General features: G+C 52.8%; 1 protein-coding gene across 3 annotated transcripts in view; it reads right to left on the bottom strand.

Moving 5' to 3' along the window:
* Nucleotides 1-421: 421 nt before the first annotated feature.
* Nucleotides 422-11,281, bottom strand: part of ADCY3 (adenylate cyclase 3) — a 107,109-nt gene continuing 96,249 nt past the window's right edge. For all 3 annotated transcript variants that reach the window (XM_030555149.1, XM_030555147.1, XM_030555148.1), the window contains exons 14-20: nt 10,915-10,996; nt 9,886-10,044; nt 7,946-8,092; nt 6,867-6,986; nt 6,572-6,698; nt 4,912-5,036; nt 422-4,214 (exon numbers count right to left, since the gene is read on the bottom strand). In XM_030555149.1, coding sequence (XP_030411009.1) covers nt 4,032-4,214; nt 4,912-5,036; nt 6,572-6,698; nt 6,867-6,986; nt 7,946-8,092; nt 9,886-10,044; nt 10,915-10,996 — 943 coding nt within the window. In that variant the 3' untranslated portion in view covers nt 422-4,031. The remainder of the gene's footprint in view (nt 4,215-4,911; nt 5,037-6,571; nt 6,699-6,866; nt 6,987-7,945; nt 8,093-9,885; nt 10,045-10,914; nt 10,997-11,281) is intronic.

Genomic DNA, 11,281 nt, shown 5'->3' with positions numbered 1-11,281 from the left:
ACTGAAAAGTGTAATGTATTAATTTCAGAGAACAGAGGGACTGGGTTCCTGCTGAAGCTTGTTTGATTAACAGTGATCACAGATTAGTTACTAATGTTGTTACCTGTGGCAAGAGTCATCAGAAAAGAAACTTACTGACCTTCTGTGTCAGAGAAATTAGTTTTCAGAAACTGTCAGTATTAGAACTGCATATGAGATCTTCTAGTCTACTGCTCAAACATCCTTAGCCAAGTTGTTTTCTCCCTGGAGCCTGATTTCTGTTTTGTCTAATTGTAAATGACTCGAACAAAGCTTCACCATTTCACCCAGACCCTTCCACAAGTTTGCCCCATAGCCTTAATTCCTTCCTGTTTCCCTTGGTGTGACGCTACATAATTTTGCGCTCTCCTTGGTGTTTATATTCATGGTATAAGTAACAAAAGGTACTATGGGCTGAGGAGTCCAGGAGCAGCCATACATGAGGTGGGAGTGACACTACAGAAACAACAAACCATTTATTGTCTTGCAGGTGCATTTTTTTGTGTCACTCAGTCAGTTAGCACAGTTCTTGAGGTAGCAACAGGCACAAACACTAGCCAACTTGCACCCGTCTCCCCCACTTAATCAACAGGGCTCTTTGACCTCTCAGAGGGAAGCTAGAGCTGTCACTTAAAGGAAAGGGTAGAAAGCCAGATCTTTCAGGATCTCAGCCAGCCCTCAGCGAAGAGCAAGCAGGTCCTTGCATGCCACCAGGGGGATGCGCTGTAAGGACATAGGTGAAACATAGAGGTCAGACTACTAGCATGATAAAAATGCTGCTGGTGTTGCTTTGGGTATGTCTACACTGCAGTTAGTCACCTGGGGGTTGGCTTGTGCCTGCTGAGTTGGGCTAAGGGGCTGTTTAATTGCGGTGTAGAAAGTTGGCAGCCCAAGCTCTGGGACCCTCCCACTTCACAGGGTCCTAGCCCGAGCCTGAATGTCTACACTGCTGCACTGTAGACATACCCATAGGCAAGAGGGGTAGCAGAGGCTGTTTGCATTGTTTCTAATAACTGCCGAGTGGACAGCAGCAAGGGCCTTTTCCCTGGCCCAGAGGGAGACCTATGCAGTCAGTCTGTTCCTGAGTGTGTGTGAATTGCATAGCACAGGGGCTCAAACTTTTCCAAAAGGGGGACTAAACCTAAGGAAAGATTCCTTCTGAACACTCCTGGTGCCATCATATCCCTGTGGCATCTAATGCTATTACTTTGCCATGTGACAGCTCTAATTCATTTAACAGTCTCCAATGCAATGAGTGTTTTGCCTTGCTTGGAAATACTAACTGCTCTCCATTCTTTTATTCCTCTCACTCCCCTGCTCATGCTGCTGTGGGGCCTGTTCCCCTTATCATCCTTCTCCCTTATCCATATATTCTTGCTCACTGGTGCCATTCTCCCCAGCATCCACTGCCCAGCCATCTCATCTTCTGCTCCCGTTAGTCCCTGGATCATGCTACTCTTATTCATTTTTCCCCTAGATGTTCCTTAGTCGTAGCTGATTCCTGTTTCCTTTTCTTCACAGTAGCCCATTTGAGGGGGAGCTATGTTAGTCCATCCTTGTTTCCAGCAGCATTACAGGCGCTTTTCAATGGCCACAGCTGTAGAACCTGCTAGGGCCACCAAGGCGGTGGGACTAGGACAGCGTGACCAAGGCTCTCCAAGGCCACTGCAGCCTGCAGTGTGGGAACCATGTAGGAACAATTGTCCTTGAGCAGCTCTTCCCAGCCCTTGTGAGCCATCTGACTGCCTAGCACTGTTTTGGGGCTGGGGGAACGGAGACTCAGCAAGCTGAAGGCCCAGATCATTGAAGTCACTGGGAGTTAGGAGCCTAAATACCTTAGGCCCAGATCCTCCAAGTGATTTGCACAAAGTGGGAGTCTGAGACAGAGCGAGTCTGAGACAGAGCAGGGACTTGAACCCAGGTTTCCCAGCTCCTAGGCTTGTTCTTTAACAAGTAAACTGTCTTCTTCCTCGCTCTGGTCTGATGGTGGGTACAGCCACTTTGCACAGCTGTTAAGTGACGGTACAAGGCAGTGTTGCATAAGACCCACACTTCAATTGTGGCTGCATCGGTCTTGACATTCTTAAGCACAAATTCAGACCTGGTGTAAATGGTCATCCCTCCCCAGCACAGCAAAGCTGCACCCACCTATAGTAGAGTGACATGCCAAATGGGTGTAAATTTCACTAGTTTCCCACGCTCCCAAGAGCAGGCAAGCTACGTTCCTTTTCTGCCTCTATTTAGAGTATGACCAACTACCCCTTCATTTACACCACCACTGAATTTGGGAGTGGGTGATGTTCCTGACAGTGAAACCCACCAGGGCTCTGGTCCAGTGGATGGAGTCCCACGTAAAAAATCCACACTTCTGAACAGTGTAGTGAAGCTGGATTAAAAGTCCCTATGTTGCCAATGCTAGGCCAACTGCCTCCTCCTTCCAGCGAGCTAGCTCCCTCTTCTCAGGGCGCTGGATTACTTAGGCCGGCAGGAGAGAGTCAGCCCTGCGCTTCAGCGTTTTACATGTAGACAAGCTCTTACACACTCTTGAAAAGCCCCCTGGGCACCAATCCACATCTTTAGGCCCCTGAATACCTTTGAAAATTGGGCCTCTTTCCCTTAGTTTCTACATCTGGAAAGGGGCTAATGCTACTCACTGCTGTGAGCTGCTTGCTGACCTCCTGCTGAAAAGGCATTGTACACCTCTACCCCCATAGAACGCTGTCCTCGGGAGCCAAAAGATCTTACCGTGTTACAGGGGAAACCGCGTTAGATCGAACTTGATTTGATCCGCCGGAGTGTACAGCCCGCCCTCCCGGAGCACTGCTTTACCATATTATATCCGAATTTGTGTTATATTGGGTCGCGTTATATCAGAGTAGAGATGTACTTGTACTATCCTCTCCTAGTAGCTTCGCAGCTCAGAGAATGTATTTACACTATAGGAAATTCATGCGGGGATTTGCTTTCCCTTCCATGCTGTGTTTGCACAGAGCCTCCCATGGGGTGAGGCCATGAGGCACTCAACCATCCAGCGGCCTAGGCCAGGGCATGGAAGTGTTCAGGACAAACTGGACACGGACTCACTGTCCTTTTAAATTCAACTTGTTCTATTCAAGAAACTAGAGAAAGAATTACACTGTGTGTTTTCAAACAGAATAGTGGATGAAGGCTTTAATAAAACAGTCTTGTTCTTTGCCAATACCTGTCCATCTCTTTCTTAAAGCGACAGCAAAGGTGACAACAGCAGAGAGCGGAGTGCAAGGCAGTATCGGAAAGAGAAATCCGCAAATAGTCTAACAGACACAATTAAAAATATAAATGTCAATCTGTATCTTTTATATATATATATTTATATATTTGAAATACACAACATTGGTTTTTATTTCTTTACCTCCAAGTCAAAGGAAATATTGCACTCTCTCTGATCTCCTAGCTATGGTGGCATAGAGCAAGGATGAGCATTGTGTGAACTAACAGAAAAGCCAAGTGCTCCTGTTTTAACTCTCCTGGCACACACCAGAGATTTTTCCTCTGACCACCCACCCTGAGTTTTTATGTTTTAGCAACAAACACTAAGTGGAGGCTGGGTCTGTGGCACTAAATTAAATCCATGCCACTTGCCTCTCTCGATTACACTAACAGGGTACACAGGAGCCTACTGCAATTGAGAGTGCTCCTGAAATGCTGTGTGAGGCTTCCACCTTCCCAACAGCCAGACCCACATCAGCACAAGGGTGCGTGTGTGTGAGCTGTAGGGGGATCGGATCAGTCCCTCCCCTATCTCCCTTCTGCTATGCTGCAGATGGGGAGCTGAAGTCAAGCAGACTCCTCTAAGATAAACCTCCAGGAAAAAAGGAGCAGGCCAGGGGTTGGTTTCTCTTAAATCTAGACACTGGGTTGAAAGATGTTACTATCACTCTTGTTTCTAGAGTACTGGGCACTCAGCTGCTTGTCTCTCGCCAGTGGGAGGCTCTGGACGTCATTTGCTAGTGGGAGCATGGAGCCCGGCTCCATCATGAGCTGTCGACCACCTGGTGTGGAAGAGTCACTGAGGAGCCATTAACGAAAGAGCCCTGCTTCTCCCGGCCCTTCAGGAAGAAGGTCAGCAACTCCCCTTTGCCCTTGACGTAGATGGCCCCCCGGCGCATAAAGCGGAAGCCGTACTCCTTCAGGATGAGATGGGTCTCTTCCACCACCTGCACAGATGAGCAGACACAGGGCGATGGGGTGCCAAGGCAGACGTGACCGCACAGCTGCTTTTACTGGGCAGTGCCCTTGCAAAGGGCTGTCACATCCCTTCACTTGCTTCTTCCCATTATAACTCCTCGCCCTCAGCTTGCAGGCTCTACCCCCAGGCATGAAGTGTTTACACTGCCCCTTTCATTCACAGACCACCTGGCACTTTGCTGAAGAGCCATCTGAGAGGTTGAGTGACTTCATGGTATAGCCAACCCAGGAACAGTTCCAGAGCCCCTATGTCACCCATTACGCTTGGTATCTGCTTTTGTGTCTCCCTCTATGCGCCCCCACGCCTTTCACTCCGCCCATTCTCTGCTCCCTCCCATCACTCGCTGCTTGCTTCCTTGTTTCTGCACTGGCCTCTTGGCCTGAAACAGCCTCCATTAGTCAGGTGACCTCATTCTCCAACCCTGGCTGTATGAGTGAGCTCCAGCGCTACATACACTCACTCTTGCTCTGGTATGTCACACACCCCTGCCTGTCAAACTGCCAGTGCTGGCTCCTGTGGGCTGCCCCTTTCTCCGTGTCTGTCGGTGCTATGCTTAGGATTACTTGGGCATTTACATTCCATCCTCCTATTTTACTAGTTCACAACTTTCATCTCAGCTGAAATGGGGCCGGCCTGGCGTTTCTGAGGGGGATGTGCTCACCCACCTGGATGTTCCCCATCACACCCGTTGACTCCATCCTGCTGGCCACATTCACCGTGTTTCCCCAAATGTCGTAGTGTGGTTTGCGGGCGCCGATCACTCCTGCCAGCACTGCCCCTTTATTCATGCCTGCAAATTGGGCACAAGGACACCCTGACTTTACTCGCTGGGTTGTGTAGTGAGGAGGGAGCCCTTGCCCTGGGTGTGGAGAAGCACAAATACCCAAACATACAGGGCCCCCACATGTGTTGTAGGCGGCACCCCAGCATCATCCACAAGACACAGGGCAGGCGTACAGCACCCTAGAAGTTTTTCTAAAAAGCAGCATTTGGCTGAAGTGGCAAGTAGTGTCCCTGCCTCTAGTGGGAGGCCTGCTGTGATGATCCTTTCTCCGGCCCCATCTGCTTCCCATCCCCATGCTGCTGCTGACTCCCTTCCTTTCAGCTACAAACACTCAGCACTAGTGCCAGAGGGCTGGAGCTAGCAACTCCTCCAGTGCTCCTGCCATGCTAATGGTGAGATTCCTGGCGGTAAACAGCCCAGTGCTGGTGGCTGCATCTTCATTCATCCCTGCTCTCCCCTTCTAGCTAAGTGGTTGCTTTAAAATAAATATATTAAATCTCACTGACAACTGCCACGTGGTGGTTTTACGGGGCTGGGATCAGCTCTGTGAATGTTTCAGCAGCTAATCGGGGGTTGGGGTTCTCGTACCGTGCTTCACTCAGGCCACAGAGAAACATGTTGATGGTTGCTCTGTGGGATGCTGTCTGTTCCTGGGAATAGTGGATGCCATTTGATACATGCTCCGGTGGGCCTGGCACCCTGCCCTACATGGGGCTGGGCCCATTACCAAGGCTCTGCCTTTTCATACTGCTATGAATGCTACCACTTAGCGCTTCACAGTTCTGTACAAACAATTCATCCTTATCCCACTCCTGAGATACAGCGAAGTATTATCAGCTCCATGTGGGGAAACTGAGGCTCTGAAAGGGGCAACAATGTGTTCACAGCCTCACAGCAAGTCACTCTCAGGGCTGGGATTAAAATGTGAGTATCTTTGGTCCTCACTCTAATCACAGGATAGCACTGCTGCAATGAGTGCTCAGCAATCCATTCTATGGCTGCATAGTCCAGGTCAGGATTTAAGGAGACTCTGTGCGCTGACACAAGCCAGTTTGGGAGCTAGGGAGAACCACAGAGTCTGTCTGTGGCCAGCAGCCACAATAAAGAATCCTCTTGATATATACCTGTCTCACAGAGCTGGAAGGGACTCTGCCTTCACTAGCAGGACCCAGTACTGATTTTGTCCTGGATCCCTAAGTAGCCACCTCAAGGACAACTCTGGGTTTAGCAGGCCAATGCTCAAACCACTGAGCTATCCCTGCTGGTAGTCACTCCACCATATCTCTGCTCACCTGGAAAGGGTTGGGGGAGTAACGGGCTAAACTAAAGGTCTGGCCCTAAAGGAATGCACAAATGAAAGAAAACAAGACGCAGCTGTTTCAATGACAGCCCAGTGCTCTGCATGCAGGGATTGGAGCTGAAGCCCATCTCTCCTTGCTGGGCCAGTTGGGTCTCAGAATGCTGGGGTGTGGATACCCCCATTCAATCTCCCCCCGCCCCCAGCCAGCAGACTCCCGTCATTCCCACGGAGCAGCACTTGCCTATTCGGAGCATGAAGTTGTTGAAGGACTGGTAGTTAATGTTCATCAGGGTCACTTTCATGGCTAAGGCAAAGTCGGCCAAATCAGCTAAGTGCTGCCAACGCTCCTTCTCCGAGAGCTCCTCTTTCTGCAAGGGCAGTGCAAAGCAAAGGGCAGAGGCTGAGGGAGGTAAAGAGCCCCTCCCACATCCCAGAAGGCAGTGATCAGCCTGTCCTATTCCCCTTTCTCCATCCTTCCCCGTCAGGCCTGAGTTCTCAGACAGCCCAATTCACCTCCCGCTCTGCTGTCCCCATACCTTTATGGTGCTATTGTAGCCATTGGTATTGACATCGGGGGTCACGCCAGAAGCAGCCATGTAGGTGCTTCCAATAGTTTTAATCTTGGTGATGCACCGGAATTGGGGATCGTCCAGGAGCTGTGAGATACAGGAGCCAAAGCGATAAACACAGGAGGTAGCTGGAAAAACAGCTCAAAGGCTGAGGAGTGGTGAGGTTACAGGGTCTTGTGTCAGGCCAATGTTAGCTGTAGTTACAGTCGAACCTCAGAGTTACAAACTGACCAGTCAACCATACACCTCATTTGGAACCGGACGGATGCAGCCAGGCAGCAGCAGAGACAAACAAAAAGCAACGACAGCACAGTACCATGTTAAACAGAAATGGTTTCTGTGCTTGTTTCATTTAAATGCAGATGGTGAAAAGCAGCATCTGTCTTCCGCACAGTGAAGTCTGAAAGCTGTATTCAGTCGATGGGCAGCTGGAAACTTTTGGCCAGAATGACCCACATTTCAGAATGAAGCACCTCCCTTCCCAAGCTGTTTGGAACACTCAGGTTCTGCTGTATTTAAAACAACAGTGACACCTGGCGGCTGGTTAGCAGAATCACAGGTTCATTTTACCTACTGATGCCCAGGCTGATGGAGAGGTCAAACCGCAGCCTGTGGGGTCTACACTGGGAGCACAGTTACTCGCACCTTGAATCTGGACATGCAGCTCATGGATACCGCACATCCCGGCAGGCACTGCGCTCTCTGGCAGCAAGTGGAGGCTGCTCAGAACCTGGTGGAGCATTGCATGCTGGGATCTGTAGCCTCCAGGGCATGAAGCTTGGTTCCAGATGGACTGGGCAGCCGTAGGGAATGCACATCTGGACAGCCGGCAATGGGAGTTTAGACAGTGCTGGCTCAAAAACTAAGGCTGCTTACAGCTGTGCCCAATTCCAGCCAATAGCAGTCTCAGCTTGGCCAGGAAGGCTCTCTGTATGCCAGTGGGGGGTGGCCTACATTCATTGCCAGCCCACACCCTCCGACGTGCTCCCCTGAAGGGCCGGTGTCCGACTGGCATGGGGGAAGGCTGGCGCCTGGGCTGGACTCACCGCGTCAAAGTCCGAGATGATCTCGTTGAGGAAGCGCAGGCACTCGATCCCGCCGTTGTTGATACTCTCCTCCGTGTAGAAGTCAGCGAAGTTTGGGAGGGAGGCAAACATGACCCCAATTTCGTCGTACGACTGGCTGTACAGCTCCTGCGGGACCAGGAAGCAGGCCTGTCACTCAGGCCTGCAGTGTACTCTAGTGTATTGCACTATATTAGCTGTACCCAGTCAGGGGAGGACACGGAGCGATGACACGGCACCAACCCGCTTCTTAGTCCAGGGCAGCCCAAGCCACCTACTGAGCACTCTAGTTCTGTACAATGCAACTGCTTCTGCTACCCAGCTCCTACCACAGCCCCAGTTGCTCTAGCACGGGGGTTCTCAAACTGGGGGTCAGGCCCCCCTCAGGGGGCTGCAAGGTTATTACATGGGGGGGGGGTCACGAGCTGTCAGCCTCCACCCCAAACCCTGCTTGCTCCAGCATTTATAATGGTGTTAAATATATAAAAAAGTGTTTTTACTATGTAAGGAGGGGGGGGTCACACACAGAGTTTGCACATTTAAGGGTATGGCTACACACTGCAGTTAAACACCTCTGGATGGCTCATGGCAGCTCTCGGGTTGCGGCCTGGGCTCTGGGACCCCCCAAGCGGGAGGGAGGTTCCAGAGCGCAGGCTCCCACCTGAACCCGAACAGCTCCCCTGCAAGTAAGCAACCCCTTAGCGTGAGCCCACATCCGCTGACATGGGCCAGCCACGGGTCTTTAACTGCAGCACAGCCAGTCCCAACAAGACCCTGACAAAACTCCTCCCAGCTTGGTCACCCTGTGAGCTCCCCTGCGCCCCAAACTCACCTATGCACCCCCTGGTCAAGTCCCTCCCAACTCCCACTGGGTGGGGCTGAGTCAGAGCAGTGGGCACTCCCCAGCCAACCTATGGCTCAGCATGCCAGAGCCCCTCTCCCAGGGCTGGCTGGGCAGAGCACAAGGGCTAGCGAAGAGATCCCCCGGGGGCAGTCTGGGTGCCCCCGGAACATCGCTCACACACAGATGTCAGGCCCCTCACAACCTCCCGTGGGGAAGGCGTCAGGGCCCTTTTTCATAGCTGGCTGCACAAAGGCCAAGAGAAGTTCAGTTTTGCCCTTAGATACGACTCGGAAAATGGCATCCGCCCCACTCAGCACAGGGGGTGTCAGCTCTTGCCTTTGGGACCCCTCACCCCCATTTATCTGGGGGCGGGGGCCTGTTTTGGTCTCACGGTATGAAGAGCTGTAGTGAAAGAGGTGGAGCTGACTTCACCAGGAAGGGACTCAGCTTTTTAAAATGGGCACAGACCCCAGCTGCTCCTCTCAATCTGCCCATATGAGCCTACACTCTACGGAGCTTCTCTGGCCCTCCATGTGCGCAGTCATTAATCGATTTATCCTCACAGCGCCCCGGGAGGCAGGCAAGGCTCATCCTCATTTTACAGAACTGAGGCACAGACATTAAGGGATTTGCCTGAGGTCCCCCACAATCTCAGTGGCAGGGCTGGCTTTAGACCCCAGGGCTGGGGTTGAGTGTCGTGGTGCGTCTACACTGCAGCTGGGCGGTGTGATGCCCAGCTCGGGTGGGCGTATACATACAAGCTCAGATGGAGCTAGCGCGCTGACAACAGCAGGGTGGCAGTGACGGCGGCTCGAGCTAGCCGCCCGAGTACATGGCTAGGATCTCAGCCAGGGCTGTACTCAGGCAGCTGCTCAGGATGCTAGAGCAAGTGCGTGGGAGTCACTCCCCTAGCCCAGTGTAGGGAATGACCTAGCCCTGTCTCTGAGTGCAGGGCCTAGGGAGGTTTCCTTCCATCTCTCATTTCTAGGATTCTCTGGCTTGGGCTGGGAGGCCAGTGGAAGGAGACTGGAAACTTCAGCTCTCCCCACGTCACGGTGTCTGACTTGCCCGTTCTCACCTCGTCCCGTTTCTTAGAGCCCAGGAAATGCCGGGCCACGTGCTCCGGCAACATATTGGTGACCAGAGCCTCGTTCCAGCGCCTCATCTCGTACACCCGCTCCTTCTGGTCATGGACATCGATCTTCCACAGGAACAACGTCCTGGCCAGCTTTTCCACCTGCAGGCAGGGCATGTACCGCAGAGTCAGGCAGGGCCTCGCAGCGCTTCGGACACAGCGCCCTCCCCATGGGCTCACTGAGGTGCAGGGCTGGGGCAGGACTCGCTTACAGTACCGCGGGCATATCTGTGGCAAGAGCCCCACCACCCAGTTCTCTGCTCTAACCACTCAATCCCACTGCCTCTCGCTGTCCCACCTCCGTCTCCCTGCACTGAGCTATTCCCTGCGGTGACACAGTCACTCCAACACCCACAGGTGGGGGCTTTCCAGGTCAGCAGGCTATGGGCTTCCTGGCTGCTGTGTCAAGGCAGCCCTTTCCGAGAACCCTACGCCTACGCCATCCAAGAGCCGTCCAGAGATCACCTCCGGCAGCTAGGCACAAAACAGATGGATGTGTCTCCTGATGGATCTTTGGGACGCTCACGGCTCCAGCAAGAGGGCAGGGCACTGGGAGAGAAAGAGAACAAAGGGAGGGGGGAGAGATGCAGCTACAGAGGGGAATAAGGATGTGGGGGTGGGAAACCGATCCGAACCCTTCCAGCTCAGTGCTAGGTTCCAGGGAGCTAGAGAAGGGCTAGGAACAAGTTAGCAAAGGAACCCCAAAGGAGAAGGGAGGGCAGAGATGGAAGAGAGAGAGAGGCAGAGGGGCAAATGGCTTGGGAGGGGAGGGACGCGTGCAGGAGAGCTCCAGAAGTGAGAGAGAGAGAGGGGGCTCTGCACAGGACGGGGTGAAAAACGCCCTCCAGCGGGGCAGTGTGGGGCAAGGTGGCCATGTGTCCCAATGCCCTGTTGGTGGCTGTGCCGGGAGAACTCCAGGGATCGCAGGAGGGTGAGGACAGAAAAGGAGGAGGAGCCAGGCAGATCACTCACGTGGCGAGAGAAGTAGTAGAAGCTGAGCATCATGATGAAGACCATCACTGTCATGGAGTACTTGGAGGGAACCAGGGCGGACCTGCCGAGGGAGAGACGAGTGAGCCATGTTTGTCCCACTATGGCTGAGTTGCCTCCCATTCCATGGCAGCCAGCACATCCCTACCCCAAGGCCGGCACCCAGCAACTGCATGAGGGCTTTGAAGACCTTCAGGGGGCTTTACGCCCTCCTGCTAGCCCCTGCTGGAAGGATGCAGGGGCAGCTCCATGAGAGGCCGGACAGGGACAACCCAAACAGCCGCTTGACGAAGGGAGTTCATCCCGGTCGGCCGTCACCTAACAGCTGCCTTTGGACCAGCTGGGTGCA

Source organism: Gopherus evgoodei, chromosome 3 (genome assembly GCF_007399415.2).
Source record: "Gopherus evgoodei ecotype Sinaloan lineage chromosome 3, rGopEvg1_v1.p, whole genome shotgun sequence".
In the NCBI taxonomy this organism is placed as follows: domain Eukaryota; kingdom Metazoa; phylum Chordata; order Testudines; family Testudinidae; genus Gopherus; species Gopherus evgoodei.
Note: the sequence above shows the minus strand (reverse complement) of the source record. Positions and strands in the feature narration are given on the sequence as shown.